Source organism: Mustelus asterias, chromosome 9, assembly GCF_964213995.1.
Source record: "Mustelus asterias chromosome 9, sMusAst1.hap1.1, whole genome shotgun sequence".
In the NCBI taxonomy this organism is placed as follows: Eukaryota; Metazoa; Chordata; class Chondrichthyes; order Carcharhiniformes; family Triakidae; genus Mustelus; species Mustelus asterias.
In genome coordinates this window covers 41442978-41470333 of record NC_135809.1, presented here as the reverse complement: position 1 = coordinate 41470333, position 27356 = coordinate 41442978, and the positions used below count along the sequence as shown (strand labels likewise).

At 41.9% G+C, this 27356-nt stretch overlaps 1 protein-coding gene across 3 annotated transcripts in view; it reads left to right on the top strand.

Moving 5' to 3' along the window:
• The first annotated feature begins 982 nt into the window (after positions 1-982).
• Positions 983-27356, top strand: part of LOC144498640 (adiponectin receptor protein 2-like) — a 75478-nt gene continuing 49104 nt past the window's right edge. The window contains exons 1-2 of one of the 3 annotated variants that reach the window (XM_078220066.1): positions 983-1115; positions 13916-14157. In XM_078220066.1, coding sequence (XP_078076192.1) covers positions 14068-14157 — 90 coding nt within the window. In that variant the 5' untranslated portion in view covers positions 983-1115; positions 13916-14067. Of the gene's footprint in view, positions 1120-13660; positions 13819-13915; positions 14158-27356 lie in introns of those variants that run through there. The other 2 variants (XM_078220067.1, XM_078220068.1) reach the window with 2 other exon arrangements.

The following is a 27356-nucleotide window of genomic DNA, read 5'->3' as shown; positions in this document are numbered from 1 at the left end:
TGTTTGCATGATAGTGGGTTCTTGGGAAAAGGAGATAATGCCAGTTGTTTTGAAAGGGAAGAGAACAATACCTGAGGAGCTGGTACCATTTTTTATGTTGGTCTGCATTGGCAGTAGAAAGAGATGTTGGTTGGTCAGCAGTTTAGTGGGAATGGAGTTATGCAAATAGGGAGTGGGTTTTGTGAATATGATGAACTGGGAGAAGGCATGACGAGAGACAACTGAAACTAAAGTAGATGCAGGTCCAGAACAAAGGAGCATTTTGGGGAATTCAGAGGGATAGTCTATACATTGTGCAGTACTGACAGAGTATTGCTCTGTTGTAGGTGCTGCCTTTCACATGAAGCATTATACCAAGGCCCCATCTGCTTGCTAGGATGAATGTAAAAGATTCCATGGCACTATTATGAAGTGCCAAACAGGAATATTATTCCTGGTATTCTGGCCAATATTTATCTCCTAAACAACATCACCAAAACAGATTTTCTGGTTGTTATCACATTGCTGTTTGTGGAAGCTTGGTGAGCACAAATTGACTAACTCATTTCCTACACTGACTATATTTCAGAAAATATCTAATTGGCTGTGGAACACGTTGAGATGTCCAGTGGTTATAAAAAGTGCCACATAAATGCAAGTTTTCTTATTCACCATTTATAATACAAAACCCTTGCAACTACTTGACATCAAAGGCTATTCATGAGTTGTCAACTTCTCTGAAACCACTGAGAGCAGTTTTTACTATTTTTTCTGGATTGGGGCTATTTCCCTCTTCGTTTCACTTTAAAGCAAACAAAAAGATAGATTTTTTCAGCCATGTGAAGCAACAGTAGTGAACCTACTAGCTGCTGTGCCATGGGCCAGCAGAAACCATTGCGATGTTTACTAAACAGCTAACACTTCAGCTCCCAGATCACTTCCGGTCCCTCCAGCAGCTTGGCGGAAGTGATGTACCTCGTGGCGTTGATGACGCATTCTTATTGGCTAGGAGCTGCTCAGGCGATGTCTGACGCTGAGGAGCAACCGAGTCAAAGCAAAGAGAGATGAGGATATGGAGCAGTGAGTGCTTGGAGGTGGGAGCGGAGTACCCGGAGAAATAAAGGCCTCGTCATCGGGTAGGTAATGTAAACTGCCGACTATACCCGTTAAACAATACTCACCAGCGTAAAACTGCATTGACCACTAAATCAGGTGGACGAGAATTGTCCGAAACAGGGAATTCATTGTTACCGAGGTCAAGCGGTGCGAGAGAACCAACCGACACCAGGGCAGCGCGAGAGCCAACTGACACCAGGGCAGCGCGAGCGAGAGAACCAACCGACACCAGGGCAGCGCGAGCGAGAGAACCAACCGACACCAGGGCAGCGCGAGCGAGAGAACCAACCGACACCAGGGCAGCGCGAGCGAGAGAACCAACCGACACCAGGGCAGCGCGAGCGAGAGAACCAACCGACACCAGGGCAGCGCGACAGCCAACTGATACCAGGGCAGCGCGAGCGAGAGAACCAACTGACACCGGGGGGGGGGCACGAGAAACCTAGAGTGTGAAATGAGGAGAGGGAGAGTGGCACCGGGCTTGTGTCTATTTGCAACGCAACTGGGATAGACCAGATTTCTGATCCTTTTGGAGGGCGGCCCCCTATAGTTTGTACAGAATGTGTAATTCGATCATACCCGCTGTCGAGTGAATTCAATGCACTCTTGCCATGTGTAACCTGATTTATCCATTTTCAGGCAGGTTATAGAGTTTAAACAAAGCGCACGATTGGAGTGAGTGCTTTCGGAGGACACACGGTGCCCATTCAATGCTGACATTTGTAGAGTGCATGGCGCTTTCCCCTGAGTTCAGGCGGGGAAGGGGTGAGACCATGGAGGTATTTCAACATGAGGATGAAAGTTTAAAAATTGTGTTGGCTTATTATGTGCCAACGTTGCCTGGTGAACACCGGGATGAAGGGTGAACAGGGCTGGCTGTGAGTTAGGATTCATGCAGTGGCGTTTCACGAACATAAGAAATAGGAGCAGGATGAAACCAGACAGCTTCTTGAGCCTACACTGCCATTCTGTATGGTCATGACTGATCACCTACCTCAACTCTACTTTGTTGCCAGATCCCCAAAACCCTTGGTTCTCTGAGACACCAAAAAATCCTGTCTATTTTAGGCTTGAATTCACCCGTGGTAGAACGTAAGGAACAGGGATATATCTGGATGAGCTCAAGTTCGTTGACAGCTGTGGATGAGAGGCCATGATGTGGAGATGCCGGCGTTGGACTGGGGTAAACACAGTAAGAAGGCCAGCCAGGATAACACTGGAATGGTTAAGTGTTGCAAATATCATGCATACAGACAGGGCCAACATAGGATATGCTCTCATTTAAAAATATTTATTGTGGGAGGCACCAAGGCCAACATTTATTATCTATTCCTAATTGTCCTCGAGAAGGTAGCGGTGAGCTGCTGCCTTGAACTACCTTGATCTGTGATGTCTAGGCACACTCACCTGCTGTTTGGTCGGGTGATCCAGGTTTTTGACCTTGTGACAGTAAAGGAACACTGTTTCCAAGCCAGAGGATGTTGTGTCACTTGGGGGTGGAACTTGAGGGTGCCGGTATAGCATGCGCCTGCTGCTTTTCCTTTCTAGGTGGTAGAGGTCGAGGGTTTGAGAGATGCTGTCAAAGTCCTGGCAAGTTGCTCTAGTTCATTTTGCTGCACTCGCCATTATGAATCAGTGGTGGAAGAAGAGCACCTGGCAAGTGGAGAATATCTCAACACATTGCTGACTTATGTCATATAGCTTGTGTAAAGGCCTTGAGGGGTCAGAATGATTCAGATCTGGAGAGTTCCCAGCCTCTGGCCTATTCTTGAAGCCTCAGTCTTTATGTGGCTGGTCCAGTTAAGTTTCTGGTCAATGATAGACCTTTGACTGTTGACAGTATGAGATTTGATGATTTGAATGTCAAAGGGAAGGTGTTGAGAGTTTTATTGGAGATGGTCATAACCTAGAAATTATGACATGAATGTTACTTGACAGCCTCAGTATGGGTCTGGGCCTAAGTCTTGCTGCATGTGGGAATGGGTATTTCATCTGAAATATTGTGAATGGAACATTTATGCAGCTATTAGCAAATACTCCCACTTTTCACCATACAAATGGAGGGAAGGTCATGATAAAGCATCTGTGACGTTTTTGTCCAGGGCATTGCCCTTAGGAATTCCTGCAGCAATGTCCTGGGACTAAGGTAATTGAACTTTAACAGTCACAGCTATTTTTCTTTGAGCCACTGGAGAGTTTTTCCTGATTCTCAATTTTACTCTGGCTTCTTAGTTTATGATTCAGACAAAATGCTACATTGATGTCAAAGGCAGTGACTTTCATCTCGCCTCTGGAATTCTGCTTTTAAAACAAAAATCATGTTTAGTCAGGGCTGTGATAACTTCTTGTTCTGAGTGGAGCTGGTGAAATCCAAACTGAGCAGGATATTTGTAAGCACTGCTTGCTAACACTGATCATAACACCTTACATAATTTTGCTGCTGATTGAGAGTAGACAGATGGGCAGTAGTTGACCAGTTTGGATTTGTTCTGCTCTGTGTATAGGACATACCAGGGCAGTTTTCCACTCTGTTAGGTAGACAGTACTTTCATGGGAACAATGTGGATAGAGGTGCAGCTAGTTCTGGAGTACATGTTTTCAGCACCACAGCTGGCTTGATGTCAGGGCCTATAACCTTTGTTGCATCTGCTATTTCTTACTATCATGAAAAGTGCATTAAATTGGCTGAAGACTGGCATCTATAATGTTTGGATCCCAGAAAGAGGCTGAGATGGACATCCATTTTGTAGTTCTGGCTGAAGATCATTGCAAATGCTTTAGCCTTGTCTTTGGACTTGGGTGCTGGTCTCTATTGTTGAGGTTTGGAGTCTTTCCTCCTGTTCGTTGGTTAATCATCCACCACCATTCAATGTGGATGTGGCAAGACTGTAGAGCTTTGACCTGATCCAGCTGTTTCTGTAACATGTACTTTCCATTGTCTAGTCACAGTCATCTTATTTGGATGGGATGCATCCTAGGTTGATTAGGGAAGCTAAGGTGGAGATTAATCCTCCTGTAATATAGCAATGGTACCAGAGGACTGAAAGATTGCAAAAGTTGTTCAAAATAGCAGAGAGGGGTACACCTGGCAACAACAAGACAATTAGTCAAACCTCAATGATGGGAAAACTACAAGAGTGGTTGGGGGGGGAAATAAAATAATTTAATTTATCTTTCCACCTGGCTAATATTCTCCCTTTTATTCCCAACCACTTAAAATCTGGATAACATTCTCCTCTTCCCCTAATCCCCACTTTACAACCCTTCTGATCGGTATAGGCACAGTTTCCTCAGCATGCAACCTTCCAGAATTTCACTGAACTAGCTATACCTTAGCTGTGTCATTACCTATCAACAGCTTATCAACCATGGAATGGAGTTATTATCAAAGTCGAACACTTGCTGCTAAAATACCATTGCTGAATCCAAAGTGTGCTGATGTGTTACAGATCACTGAAGGAGTCCAAGTTGCTGTGGCAACAAACACTTGCATGCATATTGTAGTCTGGAGCTACAGCTAGTGATGGTAAGAGGCGGCAACTTTCTTTCCATCGCATGGCTGACCAGCAATAGATCTTGCTCTTAATGCCGGTCATTGGTGTGTGTTGGAAGGATTTGCAGGTTGATAATCAACCTGTTTATGGTGGGATTCAAACCTGGAGCTTCCGGTTCAGAGGCAGTGACAGTTATTCATTGCACCATAAGACATTCTTCATGAATCAAAAGTTGCCTGTAAACTGACCAAGTGAGAAATTTGCTGATGATAATCTGTAAATCCTTCCACATAATGTTATGGTTGAGAAATTTGAGGCTTGCATATAGCTGCCAATATGTGCTACTTAAAAGGTACAATGCAAAAAGTTGTTGTTCTTTTAGTTATGCCAACAGAACCCAAGAACTTACAAATTGGTGCATCAGAACTTAAGAAAGCATTTTATGGCTCATAAAAGAGTAATGTGTTTAAATTTATTCTGAGAAGCTGAATATAATACTTAGCACCATTTAACCTATAAAATTCTAATAGGCTGGAAATTTGGGCAAGGAAATGGCAGATGGAGTTCAATTCTGATAAATGCGAAGTGATGCATTTTGGTGGGAATAATGTAGGGAGGAGCTACATGATAAATGGAAGAACCATAAAGGGTGTAGAGACGCAGAGGGACCTGGGTGTGCAAGTCCACAGATCTTTGAAGGTGACGTCACAGGTGGAGAAGGTGGTGAAGAAGGCATATGGCATGCTTGCCTTTATAGGACGGGGCATAGAGTATAAAAGTTGGGGTCTGATGTTGCAGATGTATAGAACGTTGGTTCGGCTGCATTTGGAATACTGCGTCCAGTTCTGGTCGCCACACTACCAGAAGGACGTGGAGGCTTTGGAGAGAGTACAGAGGAGGTTTACCAGGATGTTGCCTGGTATGGAGGGGCTTGGTTATGAGGAGAGATTGGGGAAACTGGGGTTGTTCTCCTTGGAAAGACGGAGGATGAGGGGAGACTTAATAGAGGTGTATAAAATTATGAAAGGCATAGATAGGGTGAACGGTGGGAAGCTTTTCCCCGGGTCGGTGGTGACGTTCACGAGGGGTCATAGGTTCAAGGTGAAGGGGGGGAGGTTTAACACAGATATCAGAAGGACATATTTCACACAGAGGGTCGTGGGGGCCTGGAATGTGTTGCCGGGCAAAGTGGTGGAGGCGGACACACTGGGAACGTTTAAGACTTATCTAGACAGCTATATGAACGGAGTGGGAATGGAGGGATACAAAAGAGTGGTCTAGTTTGGACCAGGGAGCGGCGCGGGCTAATTGTTCCTTGTTTCTCGTTTCAAGGCTTCATTCTATGATCATCTTGCTGGTGCCAGTACAGAGCGAGACTGTGGATAGTTGGGAACCTGTCTCGGGGGCAGGGAATTCAGATGGTGTTCATGGAAGTGGAAATGACTAGGGTTGGGAAGCATTTTCCGATCAGGGCCATTGTGATCTCCTGGACTCGTTTCGATCGCCTCAGGGGGTCGGAGAGGAATTTCCCAGATTTTTTTTCCCCATATTGGCCCTGGGGTTTTTCACTCTGGGTTTTCGCCTCTCCCTGGAGATCACATGGTCTGGAATGGGGGGGTGGGGGTGAGTTAATAGGTTGTGATGAACAAAGCATCGTAGCTGTGAGGGACAGCTCGGTGGATAGGATATTGGTATGTAGATAGGCTGGAAAATTGGGCGGGGATCCTGGATTCAGGATTCAATCCTGGACCGGGGAGCGGCGCGGGCTTGGAGGGCCGAAGGGTCTGTTCCTGTGCTGTATTGTTCTTTGTTCTTTGTTCTTTGACTAGACGGTAGATGCAAAAAGGATGTTCCTGATGGTGGAGGTGCCCAGAACCAGAGGTCACAGTCTGAGGATACAGGATAAAACATTTAGGGCAGAGATGAGAGGAAATTTCTTCACCCAGAAAGTGGTCAGCCTGTGGAATTAATTAGCATTGAAAGTAGTTGAGGCCAAAACATTGTATGTTTTCAAGAATCAGATATAGCACTTGGGGTGAAGGGGATCAAAGGATAATGAGGGGGAAGTGGGATCAGGCTATTCAGTTGGATGATCAGCCAGGATCTTAATGAATGGTAGAGCAGACTTGAAGGGCCGAATGGCCTCCTTCTGCACTTATTTTCTGTTTCTGTGACATAATGAGCAATGATCAGCAGCTACATTCATAATAAATGGATAATTGACCTGAGCTGTTTGCATAACAAACATAAAAAGATTTACAGCACAGGAAGTCATTCAACTTATCGTATCCATGCTGGCTGAAAAATAACTATCTAGTCGAATCCCATTTTTCAGCGCTTGATCCACAGCCCTGTAGGTTACAGAACTCGAGTGCATCCAAATGTTTTTTCAATGCAGTGAAGTTTCTGTTTCAAACACCATTTGTGGCAGTGACCACATCTCGATGAGAATCTTGATTTAAGAAAGGCATGAACTAGGAGCAGTTGGTTAGTTTTCTATTCTGCTACTATCAAGCATTAAACTGTCAAGCACTGGTTAAAATGTACAGGTTTTCTGAGTTGATTAAAACAGAAATCTCTGGGGAAATTCAGCAGGTTTACTTTTCGAAGAATCGCATCGGACTCTATGTTAACTGTTTCTCTCTCCACAGATGCAGCCAGATCTGCTCAGTTTTCCCAGTATTTTCTGTTTCTATTTTGGATCTCTAGCATTCGTAACATTTTGCTGTTGTTTTGAGTTAGTTGTGAATATGGTTAAAACTAAATGTATCCTTGCAATAGAAACAGAATCGGTTTAATAACGTCCAGATGTATTGGATATTTGGTTTGTATTTTTTAGTTTTGTATTTTAAGCATTGTTTAACTAAACATACAAAGCTAAGAAATGCTTAAGTGAAATATAGCTGAGATGGTAAATCTTGTGGGAGAATAACTGCTGCAATATAAATCCATAAGTAGAAAATTGTGTAAGTAAAAAAAAGAAAGTTTGTTTATTAGCCACAAGTAGGCTTACATTAACATTGCAATGAAGTTACTATGAAAATCCCCATGTCGTCTCATTCAGGCGCCTGTTCGGGTACACTGAGGGAAAATTTAGCATGGCCAATTCACCTAACCTGCACATCTTTGCACAGAGGAAACCAGAGCACCCGGTGGAAACCCACGCAGACATGGGGAGAATGTGCAGACTCCACAGTGACCCAAGCCGGGCCCAGATCCCTGGCGCTGTGCTTGCCACTGTGCCGCCCAATATATTTGATCACAGCATAAGAACTGATGCTTACAGAGTTTGATACATTTTGGATGATCTTTTTTCATTCATGAGATGTGGATAGCACCAACAAGACCAGACTTATTGCCCATGACAAGGTGGTGATGAGCCACCTTCTTGAATACAACTGAGTGGCTTGCTAGAGGGCAGTCACCCACATTGCTATGGTCTGGAGTCACATGTAGATCAGACCAAGGGAGGATGGCAGATTTTCTTCCCTCTCTCTTCAGGTACCATGCCTTAAGAGGAGGGCATCTTCATTGGTAGTGTATGACTTATCCAAGATATATTCAGTATTCGCCCCAAAAGGCAACTCTGAAGCCTCAGTTCTTTTTTACATTGTTTTACTGATTGTTCAACATTTGTGTGATGTAGCATTCCAGGATTCTCAGTTTTATTTTCATGGCTAATTCTGAGCTAATCATCTTTTTCATTTTTTCGAAATGCATCTTTGGCCATTCTAGCCCTTCGTCTTATTTCTTGGTCACACTTCCATCTGATGTTGACATACTACCAGAGTAACAAAATTTGTCTACATGTGACCGTTTAATTCTTCACTGAGATCTTATTTACTTTTTGGACTTTTTTTTAACAATTCTGTGCCAATTTTCTTTTTGGACTTTTTTTACAATTTATGCTCAGTCCTTTCTTTTCACTTTCTGAAACTATCTATAGTTTGTCTTATATTAAAGGTGTAATTTCCAGCTAATAACCATGAAAGGTCTTCAATCTAAGAATATTTTAGTGTACAAATTGAATAAATCTGGGGAGAAAATGCTCCCCTGTCTGATCCCTTTTTTAATCTTCACAAAATTGCTTGGATCATTCGCATCTTTTGGGGCTACAGTTTGTTCCTAATAAAGATTTCTTATCACTCTAAGATCTTTGTCATCAAGAGACTCTAAAATGCTTATCAGTTCTTCAAATACCTTACTATAATCATATGGATACAACTTTTTAAAATCTCTATGGCTCTTTTTAATAGCATGCGTACCATAAAGATAGCATTTCCCATTTTCTATATTCTACAAAATCACATTGAGAGCTAAAATTTCTGGCTTTATCTTTCTCCTGGCCCTATTCATTACTACTCACAGAAGGATCTTAGTAATGTGATTGGTTAGACTTTGATGCAGCTGCCAGATGTATGCCTAACTTTTTCTGTGATTTCCTTTACGCATTGTTCTTGAGTCTGTGTTTTCATGTTATTTTAATTCTTTCACATTTTGTTCAACCACTTTTCTTTCTTTTCAACACTTTTTTAATCCTTTAATCCAATTCCTGATATTTCCATTGATCTATTTACTTTATCTTCCTTTTGTTCTCCATCAGGTCCAATATTTCACCTCTAATCCATTTTTGTTCTTTCTCTTTAATTGAATGGTGCTTTTTGATGATTCTAGCGCTGGTGCTTTGAACATTCCCCATGTTGAGTGATTTCCTTGATTTTTCATGCTGTTCAAATTGGTTTTGACCTTGTACTTTAATATTATCTTTAATTGAGCTCTCTGTATTTGAGTAGTTCATAATCAAGTGTCTTTAATGTCCCTGTTTCTTTTACAATTTCCTCAGCTTTATTTTGGTGCTGTCAGATACAGGTACGTGGTCACTTTTGTGGTTGGCTCCCGGGTAGGTCTTTGCTTGTTGAACAAGGTATTGGAATCTGTTGTTTATCGTCATACAGTCAGTTTGATTTCTGGATATGTTGCCAGGATTTTTCCTTCTTGGAAGCTCCTCCAACCAGGCATTTAAAATAACCTGATTATTTGCTGCACACCAATTAATCCACTTTTTCCTTCTTTCATTGTGATCATACCAGCCATGAAGTCCAACTATGTTGCCTTTCCTGATAGAACCCACTTTTGCATTTAGGTCATCTATTACAAAAATTAGCTCATTTGTTTTACATTGGTGTAAAGCTGTAACCAGTTATTCAAAATTCTCCGCTGTCAGATGTTGATGCTAGACTTGGATGATGGCAAGATTGGGTTTTGATTTTAAGTAAGATCATTCTGTTTGAGAGAGTGCAGTAACCCAGCACAGATTTTGAAACTTCATCTGGGAAGATTCCTACATCTTTCGTGCTCTGACCCCCTGAACAGATGAATATGATGGCATCTGATGTAAAATTACCTGCATTTTTCCAGTTCGTTTCACTCAAACCAAGAATGTTGACTTTTAAACGGCTCATTTCATGCTTGACATTCATCAATTTTCCAGGTTGTAACAGAGATCTCATATTTTGTGTTCCAATGCTGATGTTTTTCTATTGGATTCTAACAGTAGCATGCTGATGATTTGGTGTCATCTGTCACGCATGACTAACTGTATTGAGTAAGGCATTCCCTCCTGGATTGAAGGGATCCCCTTGATTAGTTTGTGATTTTTTTCTTTGATTTGCATTGGTCCATAGTTATGCTTGGCAAGGTACTTGTTGTGGTTGCCTTTTGCAGGTTGCAGCTCAGATAACAACAGCTTGAATCCACTGTCATTATACCAGTTGAACCAGGTTTCTGCCAGCCAGGAAGATCCTTCGCCCTGCTTCCACAATGGCTTCACTGTAACCCTGACATGAAATCCTTCCAGAGATTATTAACAGGGTCACCTGAAACTGCGGCTTGCATAAATGCAGGGATTCTTCAGGTTCCCACTGCTACTCTGTTAGAAACATAGAAAATAGGCCATTCAGTCCATCAAGCCAGCTCTGCCAATCAGTGTGATCATGGCTGATTCTTTATCTCAACACCACACTCCTGCTCTCTGCCCATACCCCTTGATGCCTTTAAAATTTATCTACTTTCTTAAATACATTCGGTGACTTGGCTGCACAGCGTTATGCGGTGGAGAATTCCTCCAGTTCACCACCCTCTACTTTCTCTAAAGTGAATAATCTAATAGTTTCATTAGTTATTCATCATTACTGATGCTAGTATTTTTTTTTCCAGATTTATTTAATTAACAATTTAAAATTCCCTGCCATGGTGAGATTGACCACCCATCTACAGGCCAGGCCTCTAGATTACTAGTCGAGTAACGTAACCACAATACTGTACATCCCCTGAAATAATTAGTGCTGGCCACAAAATTTAACTGGCTTGAAGCACCTGTTATGATCCTAGGCCAGAGCCTCAAGTTGTTAGTAAGATCTGGTTAGGAACCAATAACATTTTATTTAAAATAGACAAAGTTTGAAATTCAGCAAAGCCACAGGTTTTGAACAAGCGAAAATAAACTTTACTATACAAGGCCAGAAAGATATAAAGTTTACAATATCTACCTTGTGCCCTTTAACATTCAAGGTAGGTACATATAAATTAACAGCCACACTGAATCTCTCATGAGCATTTCCAATCTTCACATTTGAAGATCTTGCTTTGGAATTCTTTCCAAATGTTACTCCAACCTGTGCGGCTTCAGTGATGGCCCCCTTTGCAGGGTTTCAGTCTTGTCTCCTGACATTCCGGGTCTACGCTTTCTAAATTACTGACGCAACTGCAGGTCTTTGGCCATGCCAAGCAGAACACTACTGCCTCAAAGTGTTACCTTTACCCCAATAACTTATAGCACAGTCACCTATCTTTGGTTGCCTTCTTGAATCTTCAGGTCTTCTTCTGAACCCTCTTCAATTATCAGGACCTCGCCCAAGTCTAATTTACTTTTAAAGTCTGTTTCCCTTGCTCCTTGTGCAACTTGGAGCCTGTTTCTCTACTTTCTTTCTTAACTGGGATCTGTTTCTGTCTCCTGTCTTTGTCTATTACCTGGGACCTCACCCTGTCCCCTGCATGGGACACTTGTTTTTCATGGCGCTTCACACTTGGTCACTGACCGGGGTTTTTCGAAACCTTCTTTTCTCCTTGTGTGTAGGCACAAAGGGCCTGTCCTGGGTCTAAAGGACGTAAAGATGCAGAGCTAAGCGTGGCAGCCTGCTCCCAAGTGCACATGTGTACAAAATTCCAAGGTCTGTCAGGAATTGAAGTTCCTGATGTTTCATAACTTGAGAGGCAGTAAACTTAATTTCTTTTGAGAAACTTGTACTGAAAATATGATTAGATTTATCTAAGCATTCAGCCTCATTGCCTTATTTTACTAAAGTTTATTAATCTATACTTTGGAAAGAGCACTTTAATCATATTAAAGGCCTAATGATACTGTCCTAATCGTTTTTAGACATTTTCAGTGCTTCTGTGGTTCTTGTTTGTGAATTTTCCACTGCGTTGCCCATGTCAGTTGAACTATGTTTTATGCAGTAAGGTTAATTTTTTTTCAGCAGGGCAATATTTAGCAGTGGACTTATGGATGTATAGTGAAGTTTGGAACAGCAAATAGTTGAATTTAATAAGCCCAATTTCCAGAGGAGGGAATAAGGCTGGAATTTTAAGCCTTTATTTGCATCCAGTGACACACCTTGGAGTAAGGCTACAATTTTATCTCCAGGGTTGAATGATGCTGCATTTGAAGTGGAAGCAATATATGGGGAAGGTAAAATATTCTTTAAGATAGCTGGCAAATGTGTAAACAGCTGGACAATATTTTAAGTTTCCTCTTCCAGTTGGAGTGAGGAAGAGTGGAAAGTAGTTCATGACTGGACTAGATTTAAAGTTTATTTTATTATTTGTATGAACCTAGACCGTGCATGTTTTCCACAAATACAACATTCTGAGAGTCAATGATGATGTCATAATTTGTATCTTTTTTAAAGTGGGTATCGGGGCTGAATTTCTGATTTCCCCAGAGAAGCAGGCTTGGACAATGTTGAATTTTTTTCATGAAATAGCCTGCACTGAATGTGGGATTCAGTGAGAAGGAACAGAATGGAGCTTGAGGCCTTAAAGAGCCAGCTGGTAAGAAGTTGGTCCCTAGGCTGGAACTAAACTCTTTCTTAAAAAAAACACGCAGCATGATCAGACAAGGCTTAAATGGGATTGTTGTTGGTGGAAAGTGGGGCAGGAGAAAGGTCAGATATACACGTACAACAGTTTGAAAGAATTGTTATAGTTGAGTAGAATGGGATAAACATTGAAAAAGTTATTTACATTTTTAATAAAAGTGATAGTGAAATTGAAATGAAGGCAAAACAAAATGGGCGGAGCCATGCAACATGGTGTCACTGGTGGTGGGAGGCTCGTAGCTATGTTGTAGAGACCGTTAAAAGGGATTTCCATTGAAACGATTTACATATAAATTATTATTGCAGATGTTTGTGGAAACAGTTTCTATTTTAAATGTGGACGTTAGGATTTATAATGGATAGGTGATGTGCAAATACAAATTTTTTTAATACTGCTATTAATTCCTTTATTGTGTCCTTTGAGGCAAAATATTTCTTGCTTTAAGAGTAAGGGTGTGTGCCATACTGGGAGTAACAGAGGCACTGATTTCCAAGCAATTTCAAAAATGGTATTCTGGTATTTTAACCGATATTTTGAGGTTTAATTTTCATCACTGCTCCAAAAATAAAGATGGGCAATCCATTGCTTAAACAGCAGTAGGAAGTTTGTGATTGGTTCTTCAATAGGTTGTTTGTATCTTGTCCTTTTCTTTTTTTCTCAAATGTAATGGAAAGACATGTTGATTGTACGTCCTAGGTTTGATTTCCAATCTATGGTGAGAAACCTAATCTTGTATGGGATGCTACTTAACTGCTCTTGGGATTAGGCAGGAGGAAAATGAGCGGAATACTTGTTCCTTATTTCTATTGAGTGACCCCTCTTAGAAAGTGTTGAAATAATCTGTGATGCCTTCCAGTTGCGCACTAATCTGTTGACATTCCGTGTTTAGATTTACGCCTAAAATATAGCGAAGTACCAAAGGGCTGCTCACACAAATGGAGCTGTCCTGCAGCAAAAAACAGTGCTTTTGAGAGAGGAGGTTTTGAGAAGAGAGACTTTATCAGGCAATGAATCAAGCTTGCTCAATCGTTTGGATCCTTTCGTTACATTGATGGAGGATGGTTGAAAAGTGCATATTAAAATCAGTATTTTCTCAGTAGAAGGACAGTATTAGCTTATAATAAGAATGCAAAATAGAAAATTAATTTATCTACTCTTCTCAACAGGGTTTGAAATCAACCGCATTTCTGAACAAAAAAGTACACCGGTTTTTTTTTTTAAAGAACAACTTTACATTGTTGACAAACTGGAAGGCCAACGGTTAGACGAGAACCTAAGCTCAGGCTTAAGGAATCGGAGGGAAGGAGGAAGAGACCTGATGTCATTTCAAGAAAACCAATGTAACACACCAAGCTCAGAGTTAAATGAAGTGAACCCAATTGTGAAACATGAATCTGACTTGCTGGATGTAAGTATAAAATGTAAATTGGTAATATTTTAATGTTTTGTTGGTAATATGCATTTTAAATAATGTTTGACCCATTAAATAGCATTGCAGAGAATTTCAAATAAGACAAATTAATATGACGGTTTACTTATTGGTTCACCAATGGTTTAGGGATTGCAATATCCTGTGTTGAGTAATTGGAAAAAATATTTTGCTTCCAATTCTCAGTGCTGCTCTGGAGCTGCCTGCTGTGGGTAAATGGAAGTAGCTGAGGGTCACTTCCTCTTTCCAGTTAATAAATGTCTGGGCTTCAACTTGTGTTATTCAAAATGCTGTAGGTGGCTTTGAGGAGAAATTGTTGGAAGAAGGGTCACCGGGATCTATGTTTGTGGGATCCATTACTATTGAAGTTCATTTTTGAAAGCTTACAATTTGTGACCCATTTTTGTTTTGAAAAGTCATGTGAAAACATGAAGAACTTTTAAGGAGCGTCTTGACAAATGCATAAATAGGATGGGAATAGTGGGATATGGTCCCCGGAAGGGTAGGGGGTTTTAGTTCAGTCAGGTAGCATGGTCGGTGCAGGCTTAGAGGGCCGAAGGGCCTGTTCCTGTGCTGTAATTTTCTTTGTTCTTTTAATAACAACATAAAAAGGGTTATCTAGTAGATGTAATATATTTAAATGTTTAAAAGGCTTTTGATAAAATACTATGTAGTAGAATCAACTAAGATTTGGAGTGAGGGAATAGGAAGCTGACTACAAAACAGAAAACAGGGTAGGAGTTAAGTGTAGTTGGACTGACAAAAGGTGGGAAGTGGTATTCCAAATGATTTGCAGGTAATTAAGTACTTTTTGAAGAGTCTCATTATTGTAACATAGGAAACATGGAATCCACTTTTGTGCACGGTAAGCTCCCACAAACAGCAATGGTATAATGACTAAATGGTCTGTTTTTAATAATGTTTGAGGCATACAAATTTGACATTGACGCCTCTGTTCTGTTTGTCTCAACAATGGCGGTGAGTTTGGTAGTAGCAAGAAGGCATGTGAACTTGTGACAGTTCACATGTAAGAAAGGTGTTTGTGATAGTGTGGGTGGCACAGTGGCCAACACTGCTGCCTCACAGCGCCAGGGACCCGGGTTCAATTCCCGGCTTGGGTCACTGTCTGTGCGGAGTCTGCACGTTCTCCCCATGTCTGTGTGGGTTTCCTCCCACAGTTTTAAAGACAAGATGATTAGGTATATTGGCTATTCTAAATTTTTCCTCCGTGTACCTGAACAGGTGTCAGAGTGTGGTGACTAGGGGATTTTCACAGTAACTTCATTGCGGTGTTAATGTAAGCCTGCTTGTGACACTAATAAATAAACTTACATGAGTTTGGCATTGTCTGCAGAACCCTGTTGAGATGTAAAGATATTCAAAATTTTAATGGTCTGGCAGTACACGGCAATAAGATTGAGTTTGAGAATGAAGGTGTGGAAAGTATTTTCCTAATCATACAAGATCTGATGCCAAAAAGAAAGGTGAACTTTGGAAAGCTGGCGAGAAGATCAAGGATTGGTACTATAAATACTTAGTAAGATGAGAGCCATGAGCAGTGTCTTGGACTCCATGCTTTGTTGATGTTTGCAGTTGAACCTCCAAATTTATTTTGGCCATAGACATGCTAATATCAGCATCCAAATAAGACATTGTTTCCACTGACAACAGGAAAAACCTGCAGCCAAATCAGTAAAGTGAGCATTTACCTTGTAACAACTGTACTGTACTAAGGTCCTTTCGAAATGATGAATGGAACAAGGTATGATCAGTCTTTAATTTAACATAGTGGGGAGGCAGAATAGAATGTTTTTGGAGCTTGAGGGCAATGAGAAAAAATTAAATGTATGCTCATTCACTCAAAATCTCCTGAAGGTGGCAGAGTAGGTGAATAGGGTAGTTAAAAAGGCATATGGGACACTTGCTTTTATCAGTCGTAGAGTATCAGACGCATAGAGTATAAGAGCAAGGTTGTCATGTTGAAGCTGTACAGAATGTTGGTTAGACCACAGTTGGAATACTGTGTAGTTCTGATCACCTCACTATAGGAAGTCTGTGATTGCACTAGAGGTGGTACAGAAGAGGTTCACTATGATGTTGCCTGGAATGGAGCATTTGAGCTATAAGGATAGATTTGGGATTGTTTTCTCTGGAGTAGAGAAAGCGGTGGGGGGTGAAGCATAATTGAGGTGTATAAGGTTAAGGGTATGGACAGAGTGAATAGGAAGCAGTTGTTCATGAGGGGCCATAATTTTAGGGTGAGAGGCAGGAGATTCAGAGGAGATGTTGTGGAGGCCGGAATCCTTACTTTTTAAAAAGTATTTGGATGAGCACTTGAAGTATCACAACATTCGAGGATATGGGATAAGTACTGGATAATGGAATTAATGTGACTTTAGTGGTAGCTATTATTGGTGCAGACTTGATGGGTTGAAGAACCTTCTTTGTGGGAGGTCTGTGATACTTCCAGTGTTCCGGATGGCTACATCTGCAGCAAGTGCACCCCATGGCAGCTCCTCACAGACCGTATGGTTCGGTGGGATGCACTTAGGAGCATGCAGATAGTGGAAAGCGTCATATACAGGAATTACAGAGACATGGTCACACCCAAGGTGCAGGCAGATAGATGGGTGACCACTAGAAAGGTCAGGCAGTCAGTTCAGGAATCCCCCGTGGCTGTCCCCCTCTCAAACAGATATATTGCTTTGGATACTGTTGGGGTGGATGGCCTTTTCAGGAGGAAAACAACAGCAGCGGCCAATGTAGTGGCACCATTGGCTGGCTCTGTTATTCAGCAGGGAGGGTCAAAGTGCAGAAGAGCAATAGTCAAAGGGGACTCCATAGATGGGCACTTCTGTGGTCGTGAAAGAGACTCCTGGGATGGTGTGTAGCCTTCCTGGTGCCAGGGTCCAGGATGTCACTGAACGGCTGCAAGGCATCCTGAAGAGGGATAGTGATAAGGCAGAAGTCCTGGTACAAGTTGGTACCAATGAGGGTTGAGGCCTTGCCTCAAGAATTCAGGGAGTTGGGCACTAGATTAAGGAGCAGGACACCTCTGGTTGGAATCTCTGGATTACTCCCAGTGCCACGAGCTAGTGAGTACAGAAATAGGAGAATAGCACAGATGAATGCATGGCTTAAGAGTTGGTGTAGGAGGGAGGGTTTTAGATTCCTGGACCTCTGGGACTGTTTTGGGGGAAGGTGAGACCGTCTACATTTGAACCAGAGTGGAACTAACATCCTTGCTGGTGGGTTTGCTAGTGCTGTTGGGAAGAGTTTAAACTAGTTTGGCAGGGGGAGGGGACTCAGACTGTTGGCAGAATAGGGACATAGTAAAACATACAAAAGCAATCGGGTCAGAGGAAATACAGCGATAGAAAATTGCAAAGGAGTAAGACCAGGCTGGAGAGCCTTTACTTTAATGCCAGGAGTATTAACGGTAAAACAGATGAGTTAAGGGTGAGGATTGACACGTGTAATTATGATATAATAGCCATCACAGAGACATGGTTGAGTGAGGGGCAGGATTGGCAGCTCAACATCCCAGGATATAGAATCTTCAAGCAAGACAGAGGAGGGGGTAAAAGAGGAGAAGGCATTGCATTATTAGTTAAGGAGGCAGTTACTGTGGTAAGGATAGATGATATCTTGGAGGGGGCTTCAAATGAAGCTTTGTGGGTATAGTTTAGAAAAAGAAAAGGGACAATTATGTTGCTAGGTGTTTATTATAGACCCCCAGATAGTCGGCAGGAAATTGAAGGGCAGATATGTGGGAAATTTGCAGAGAGGTATAAAAAAAATAATAAGAGGGTAATTATATTAGGTGATTTCAACTTTCCCAACATTAATTGGGATCGCCATCATGTTAAGGGCTTAGATGGAGTAGAGTTCTAACGTATACAGGAAAACTTCTTGGGTCAGAATGTAGAGGATCCAACAAGAGGTCGTGCAGTGCTGGACCTAATTCTGGGGAATGAAGCTGGACAGGTGGTTGATGTGTTGGCGGGGGAGCATTTTGGTGACAGTGACCACGATCTGGTTCAATTCACATTTTGTTATGGACCGAGAAATAGACAAGTTGCAGAAAAAGGTTTTGGATTGGGGGAAGAATAGATTTTAACAAAATAAGGTAGGATCTGCCAAGGTAGACTGGAACGAATTACTTGTGGGGAAATCTACAGAAGAGCAGTGGGGGAGGGCGTTTAAAGATGAAATGGGGAGAGTACAGGCCTAACATGTTCCCTCTAGGGTAATAGGAAGGTGTAACAAACCCAGAAAACCATGGATGACCAAAGACAATGAAGGAAAAGAGGCTTTTCACAAGTATAAGGGGAGTAAGTCTGTGGAAGCATTCGTGGAGTACAGAAAGTGCATGATGGAGCTTAAGAAATCAATTACGAGACCAAAGAGGGGATATGTGAAAACTCTGGCTGGTAAAAATAGGGGAAATCCTAAAAATCCTAAGTATATCAATGGGAAGAGGATAACCAGGGAAAGAGTAGGGCCCATTAAGGATAAAAGGGGAAATTGTGGGTGGAGGCAGAGGACAATGATCGGGTGTTAAACAAATATTTCACGTCTTCACCCACGAAAATAAAGAGGTGGTTATGGAACTCTGGGAGAAAGACTGTGAAGTCCTAGAGTAAATTGTCATTGGGAGTGACAAGGTATTGGTGAGCTTAAAAGTGGACAAATCTCCAGGTCTGGGTGAATTGTGTCCCAGGTTTTTGTGGGAGGCGAGGGAGGAAATTGCAGGAGCTCTGACCCAAATTTTTAATTCCGCTCTGGCCACCGGGGAGGTGCCAGAGGACTGGAGAACAGCTAATGTGGGTCCCACTATTTAAAAAAGGTTGTAGAGACAAGCCAGGGAGCTACAGACCAGTGAGTCTCATGTCTGTGTTGGGGAAACTACTGAAGAGAATCTATCTCCATTTAGAGAGACCAGGTTTAATCAGGGATAATCAGCATGGTTTTGTCAGAGGGAGGTCATGCCTAACAAATTTGATTGAATTTTTTGAGCATGTAACCCAAGTGTATAGATGAGAGTAATGTGGTTAATGTATTTACATGGATTTCTTTGACAAAGCCTCACATGGGAGACTTATTAAGAAGGCACACGGGATGCAGGGTGATCTGATAAGGTGGATTCATAATTGGCTTAGTGGTAGGAGATGGAGGGTGATGACAGACGCCTGTTTCAGTGACTGGAGGCCAGTGACCAGTGCTGTACCACAGAGATCCGCGCTGGGTCCCCTATTGTTGAGACCTTGGTGTGTTTATCCATAGATCCCTGAAGGCGGAAAGGCAGGTTAGTAGGGTAGTAAAAAGGGCATACGGTACACTTGCCTTTATCAATCGGGGTATAGATTACAAAAGCAGAGAGGTCATGTTGGGGTTGTATAGAACTTTGAGGCCACAGCTAGAGTACTGTTAGCAGTTCGGTTCACCACATTAGGACTTGGTGGACAAGGAGTCTGGGAAAGGGTGTGTAGATAGTTTGTCATGTTGAGATCAAAAAGGTGGTGGTATTGGGGTTCTTGAGAAACATTAAGGTAGGCAAGTCCCCAGGGTCTGATGGGATATACCCTAGAATATTGAGAGGGGCAAGGGAAGAAATTGGGGTCTTGAGAGAAAGCTTTGTATCTTCACTGGCTACAGGGGAGGTCCCAGAGGATTGAAGAATAGCCAATGTTGTTGCTTTGTTTAAGAAGGGTAACAAGAATAATCCAGGTAATTACAGGCCGGTGAGCCTTACATCAACAGTAGGGAAATTATTGGAGAAGATTCTTCGAGATAGGATTTATTCCCACTCAGAAATAAGTGGATGTATTAGTGAGAGGCAACATGGTTTTGTGAAGAGGAGGTCGTGTCTCACGAACTTGATCAAGTTTTTGAGGAAGTGACGAAGATGATTGATGAGGGTAGGGCAGTGGATGTTGTCTAAATGGACTTCATTAAGGCCTTTGACAAGGTCCCTCATGGCAGACTAGTGCAGAAGGTGAAGTTGCATGGGATCAGAGGTGAGCTGGCAAAGTGGATACAAAACTGGCTCAGTCAAAGAAGACAAAGGATAGCAGTGGAAGGGTGCATTTCTGAATGGAGGGCTGTGACAAGTGGCGTTCCTCAGGGATCAGTGCTGGGACCTTTGCTGTTTGTAATATATACATATATTTGGAGGAAAATGTAACTGGTTTGATAAGTAAGTTTGCGGATGACACAAAGGTTGGTGGATTTGCGGATAGCGATGAGGACCATCAGAGGATACAGCAGGATATAGATCGGTTGAAGACTTGGGTGGAGAGATGGCAGATGAAGTTTAATCTGGCCAAATGTGAGGTAATGCATTTTGGAAGGTCTAATACAGATAGGAAATATACAGTAAATGGCAGAACCCTGAAGAGTATTGATAGGCAAAGGGATCTGGGTGTACAGGTACACGGGTCACAAAGTGGCAATGCAGGTGGAGAAAGTACTCAAGAAGGCATACGGCATGCTTGCCTTCATCAGCCGGGGCATTGAGTTTAAAAATTGGCAAGTCATGTTGCAGCTTTATAGAACCTTAGTTAGGCTGCACTAGGAATATTCTGGTTGCCACACTACCAGAAGGATGTGGAGGCTTTGGAGAGGGTACAGAAAAGATTTACCAGGATGTTGCCTGGTATGGAGGGCATTAGCTATGAGGAGAGGTTGGAGAAACTTGGTTTGTTCTCACTGGAATGACGGAGGTCGAGGGGAGACCTGATAGAAGTCTACAAGATTGAGAGGCATGGACAGAGTGTATAGTCAGAAGCTTTTTCCCAGGGTGGAAGAGTCCCTAGGGAGCACAGCTTTAAGGCGCGAGGGGCAAGGTTTGAAGGAGATGTGCAAGTCAGATTTTTTACACAGAGGGTGATGGGTGCCTGGAACTCGTTGCCGGGGGAGGTAGTGGAAGCGCATACAATAGCGACTTTTAAAGGGCTTCTTGACAAATGCAAGAATAGAATGGGAATAACGGGATATGGTCCCCGGAGGGATCGGGGGTTTTAGTTAAGTCAGGCAGCATGGTCGTTGCAGGCTTGGAGGGCCAAAGGGCCTGTTCCTGTGCTGTAATGTTCTTCTGTTATAGGAAAGATATGATCTCACTGAAAGGGGTGCAGAGGAGGTTCACCAGGATGTTGCCTGGGATGGAAAATTTAAGTTATAAAGAAAGGTTGGATAGGCTTGGGTTGTTTTCTATGGAGCAGAGAAGACTGAGGGGTGACCTGATTGAGGTGGCACAGTGGTTAGCACTGCTGCCTCACAGTGCCAGGGACCCGGGTTCAATTCTGACCTTGAGTCACTGTCTGTATGGAGTTTGCACATTCTCCCCATGTCTGCGTGGGTTTCCTCTGGGTGCTTCGGTTTCGTCCCACAGTCTAAAGATGTGCCGGTTAGGCTGATTGGCCATGCTAAATTGACCCTAGTGTCAGGGGATTAGCAGAGTAAATATGTGGGGTTACGAGAATAAGGCCTGAGTGGGATTGTGGTCGGTGCAGACTCGATAGGCTGAATGGCCTCGTACTGCATGCTAGGGATTCAATGATGAGATTGAGGGGCATGGACAAGGTGGATAGGGAGTTGCTGTTCCCCTTAGTTGAAGTTACGAGGGGACATGAGTTAAAAGTGAGGGGTGGAGGTTTGGGGAGGATTTGAGGAAAAACAGTTTTGTGGAGGCGGGATGGTAGTGGAGTCGGGATGTTTCACATCCTTTTTAAAAGTACCTGGATGAGTACTTGGCATGCCATAACATTCAAGGCTATGGGCCAAATGCTGGCAAGTGGGATTAGGTGGACAGGTCAGGACCTTTCATGCGTCGGTGCAGACTCGATGAGCTGCATTGTGGCATTCTGTGATTCTGTATGACTCTGACTCTCTTTTTAAAAAAACAAAGTAAAAATTGGAGGCTAGAAGTGAGAGAAGAATGTCTTTGGAGGTCAAGCTGCTAACAGTGTATGATGTACACTGTTAATTCCCAGGCTGCTTAATTGTGCTTCCTTATCAAATAGCACTAGATATACAAATAACTAGTTCAGTATTTGCACCTTCATCACTATTTTTAGCGTTGGATTTAAAAAAAAAATCAGTTCCTGTTTTGAGCTCAAAAACTAAGACTAAAAAACCTAAATGTGAAATGTTGCTTTGCATAATATACATAATTCCGTAATGTCTGTTCAACTGTAGTTTATTTAGTCACACTCTTTCTGTGACACAATTGAGACTGAATTGCCTGTTCAAGGATAATGGTTGAAATGCAAGAAGTGGAGCTACATAATAGTTACTGTATATGTTTACAATTTTAAAGCTTAATAATCAAATTGCAATGTTACAGCATGAACTGCACATAAACTAAGTTAAAATGGTTAACAAACAACACTAACTTAAATAAGAGTAATTACAAAGGAATGAGGGCAGAGTTGGCTGGAATGGACAGAGAAAGGAGTTTAGCAGAAAAGACGGTTGACCAGCAATGGCAGGTACTTATGAAAATAGCTCATGACTCACAACAAAGATGTGTCGCAGTGAGGAAGAAGGATTCTAGGAAGGGGAAAAATCCTTCCGTGGTTAACCAAAGAAGTTATGGATAGTATTAAACTGAAACAAAAACCATACAATGTGGCAAAGATTAGTGGGCAAACCAGAGGATTGGGAAAGTTTTAAAAAAACAACAAAAGGTGACAAAAAATGGGAGACGAGAAACTATGACGGCAAACTAGCAAGTAACATGAAAAAAGACCATGAGAGCTTCTTTAAATATGTAAAAAGGAAGAGAGAGACCAAAGTGAACACAAACCCCTTGGAGAATAGGGCTGGGGAAATAAAAATGGGGTACCAGGAAATGGCAGAGGAGTTAGATACTTAAATACAAAATAATCAAGAAGTAAAAAGGGGGTGGGGGGGGGGGAAGGAATTAAAATTACAATTACTATTGCTAGAGAAGAAGCACTAGGGAGGCTAAAGGCAGATAAGTCCCCTAGACCTGTTGGATTATATCCTAGGATGTCAAATAAAGTAGCTACAGTGGTCGGAGATTCAATGGTAGTAATCTTCCAAGAATCCTTAAATTTTGGAAAAGTCCTAGGGGATTGGAAAAACTGCTGTGCAGCACCCTTATTTTAAAGAGAGACAAAAAAATGGCTAATTATAGGCCAGTTAATTTGAAACTTGTATTTGAGAAAATGTTGAATCCATTATAAAAGATAAAAGCAGAGCATTTGTAAATACATAATATAATCAAGTAGAGTCAGCATGGCTTCATGAAGGGGAAGTCATGCTTCGCTAGAATTCTTTCAGGCGGTAACAAGTAATATACTTGGATTTCCAAAAAGCGTTTGATAAAGGTACTGCACAAAATGCTCCTTACGATGAGCTGAGGGTGTGCGGGTAGTATATTAACATGGATGGAAGATTGACTAACTAATAGAAGAGTTGGAATGAGAGGGGAATTTTCAGGATGGCAAACTAAATGGTGGAGTGCCACAGGAATCAGTGCTGGAGCCACAGTTATTTACAATATATGTTAATGACTTGGATGAGGGAAGTGAATGTACTATTGCCAAGTTTGAGGATGACACAACAATAGGTGGGAAGACAAGTGGTGAGAATGACCAAAAAGGTTTAGTGACTGGGCAAAAACTTGGTAGATAGAATATGATGTAGGAAAATGTGATGAATAAATGAGCTGAATATTATTTAAATGGAGAAAGACTAGGGTCCTTGTGCATAAATCACAAAAAGCTAACATGCAAGTTTAGCAGGTAATAGGGAAGGCAAATAGAATATGGCCTTTATTTCAAAGGTAATGGAGTATAGAAATTGTGAAGTTTTGCCAAAACTTCACAAGGCACCAGTTGGACCACACCGGAAATCTAAGAAAATATATACTGACATTGGAGGCAGCCCAGAGAAGGTCTGCTAGGTTGATCCAGACTATGACAGTTGAACAGTATTTAAAAATGAAAGGAAGTAAGTTTATTTTCTAGCTTATGACTGTTCCCATTTCAAATAAGCCCCATTCATACATTAATCAAATCCACTTACAAATAAATAGTTAGCAAAGCCAGGCATACTTGCTTTAACATGTGTTAATAGTCTTGGAGCTTTCAGAGAGAGATGGGTTCCAGAAGCCTGCAAAATCCTTCTAACTTCAATCAGGCTTTAGCTGCAACTATCTGGTTTCTGCAAAAGCTTTTTCCTCTCTGCTACAGACCCAGCTCTGCACATCAACCACATCACATGACCATGCCAATCACTCTAATCAGAAATTCCAGGGGGTCTTAAGTAAACAAAAGTTCATTAGTTCTACTTAAACATTTGCAAGGTTGAAATGAGTAATTATCTGCTCTCCCAAAATCAGGGCTGCATTCTTTCCAGACACACCGACAGCCAGTATCATAAAGCTGAATATTTAAACATTCCCCATATATGTTTATCAATTGCACTACCATCATCTCGCAACGCATTTGCATCTTTCCTTAAATAACGGGACTATTATGGCATGCAGTATTGAAGATGTGGTCTCACCAATATCCTTAATAACTGAAACATAACATTCTTACATTCAATTCCTCTTGTGATAAAGGATAGCATTTCATTATATTTATTACTTGCTGTACCTGTAAACTAAATTTTTGTGATTCATGCATTAGAACACTTCGATCTCCCTGCATCTCGGAATTCTGCGGTCATGTAAATAAAACTCTTTTAAAAAATTCTTCCTACCAAAGTGAACAACTTCACAGTTTCCCACCTTGTACTCCAACTACCAGATTTTTGCACACTCTCGCAACCTATGCCTGCAATCCCCATATGCCCATAGAATCCCTCCAGTGCAGAAAAAGACTATTTGGCCCATTTGAGTCTGCACTGACTCTCCAAAAGAGTATCCCACCCAGGCCCTCCCCTGCGTTCTATCCCCGTAACACTCTGCATTTTACCATAGCTATTCCACCTAACCTACACATTTTTGGACACTAAGGAGCAATTCAGCATGACCAATCTACTTAACCTGCACATCTTTGGACTGTAGGAGGAAACTGGAGCACCCGGAGGAAACCCATGCAGATATGAGGCGAATGTGCAAACTCCACACAGTCACCTAAGGCCGGAATCGAACCTGGGTCCCTGGCGCTGTGAGGCAGCACTGTTAACCACCATGCTGTCCTCTTTCCTACTTGCCATTTATGTCATCTGCAAATTTAGCTACCCTGCCTTCACTTCCTTCATCTAAGTTACTGATATAAATTGTAAAAAGTTGAAGCTCCAGCACAGACCCATGCGGGGCTCCACATTCTGCCAATCAGAAAAAGACCCATTTTTGAATACTCTCTTGTTTTGTCAGCCAGCGAATCTTCTATCTGTGCTATGTTACCACCTACACCATGAGCTTTTATATTCCACATGATGGAATACTCTCTGCTGGCCTGTATGACTGCAGCTCCAATAACTCCAGTAGCTTGTTAACATCCAGGATAAAGCAGCCTGCTTGATTGGCAGCCCTTCAACATTTAGTCCTTGCATCACCAGCATACCATGACTGCAATGTGTACCTTCCACAAGAAGCACAGCAGCATCTTCCAAATCTAGGACCTCTACCACCTATGAAGACAAGGGCAGATGACACATGGGAACACCATTAACTGTAAGATCTCCTCCAAGTCGCACATTATCCTGACTTGAAAATATATGGTTTGTCCTACATTGCTGGGTTAAAATCCTGGGACTCATTATGTAATAGTACTTTGGGATTGTCTTTGCCTCTCAAACTTCAACAGTTCAATGCAGCGGCTAGCCATTATACTCTCAACTCAAGGGAAATTAGGGCTGGGCTGGGCAATAAATGCCCTGCTAGCCAGCAACATGCATATCTCAAGGATGGATGAATTAAAAAAAGATTGGGTTAGGAAATATGTACATCCTAGATCCAAAAGACAGCTCATGTGACAGCACATCACTTCCACAGTACTACACTGATAAATGAGACATAAGCCAAGGCCCTGGCTGTGCCCTCAGGTACACAAAGGATTGCACAGACTTCCAAAGAAGAACAAGCCGAAACCATTTCATAAAACAAAAAAAAAGCTCAACATTGATTAGAAATTTGTACAAAATGAATCATCCTCATTTTGTACCATGGCAGTGGTTAGCACTGCTGCCTCACAGCGCTAGGGACCGGGTTCGATTCCAGCCTTGGGTGACAGTGTCGAGTTTTCATGTTCTCAGTGTCTGTGTGGGTTTCCTCTGGGTGCTCTTGTTTCCTCCCACAGTCCAAAGATGCGTAGGTTAGATGGATTAGCCACAGTAACTACGCAGGGTTACGGGGATAGGGTGGAGAGGAGGGCCTGGGTGGGATCCTCCTTTTGGAGAGTTGGTGCAGACTTGATGGGCCAAATGGCCTCTTCCGCACTGTAGGGATTTTATGTTTCTGAATATGAAGACACGATTTATGTGGTTAGATGTTTCATATCTTCAATAATACATACAAAATGAAATCCATGTTACTGGTGCTTATTTGAACATTAGATGTAGATTGCATCACTACACTTTTTTTTCAGAAACAAAGTTCACTATGTATAAAGGTCATCACAAACTTAATGACGCAACTGAAAGTAAACTATTAGGAAAGGTCAACAGACTGAAGTGGGAAAGAAAACAAGTCAACACTGACAAATAGGGCTTTAGCAGGAACTGTCATTACCAACTATGACAAGTTTTAGATAAAGATTCATTTCAAGCGCAGAAGTGATCAATGAAATATGGCTGCAGCATAATTCTGCTGTTATTTTGATCCTGGTTAATGATTTGAAAGTGTAAAAAAAAAACTTGAGTACAATTATCTTAAATATAAACGCAGTTTCAAAAAAAAGTGAAGGAAAAGATTCACAATTTACTTTTGGTGCTGCAATCCTTAATGCATGCAGTTTAATTTAAAGTCAATCAACAAACTGAGTTACCAAGTTGATTATATAAACATTCGATAGCCCAATAGACTTGGAACATTTTAAAATTTTAAACCTGATTCCCCTACAAAATGCGCACACACTAAAAATGCTCTGTTCTCTCACTCTGGTTTAGTGCTTGGAAGAAACCAATCTTTGAACTCCTATTTACAGCTAACAACCAGAACCATTAAATAATCAGAATTAGTGACATCAGCAAAAAAT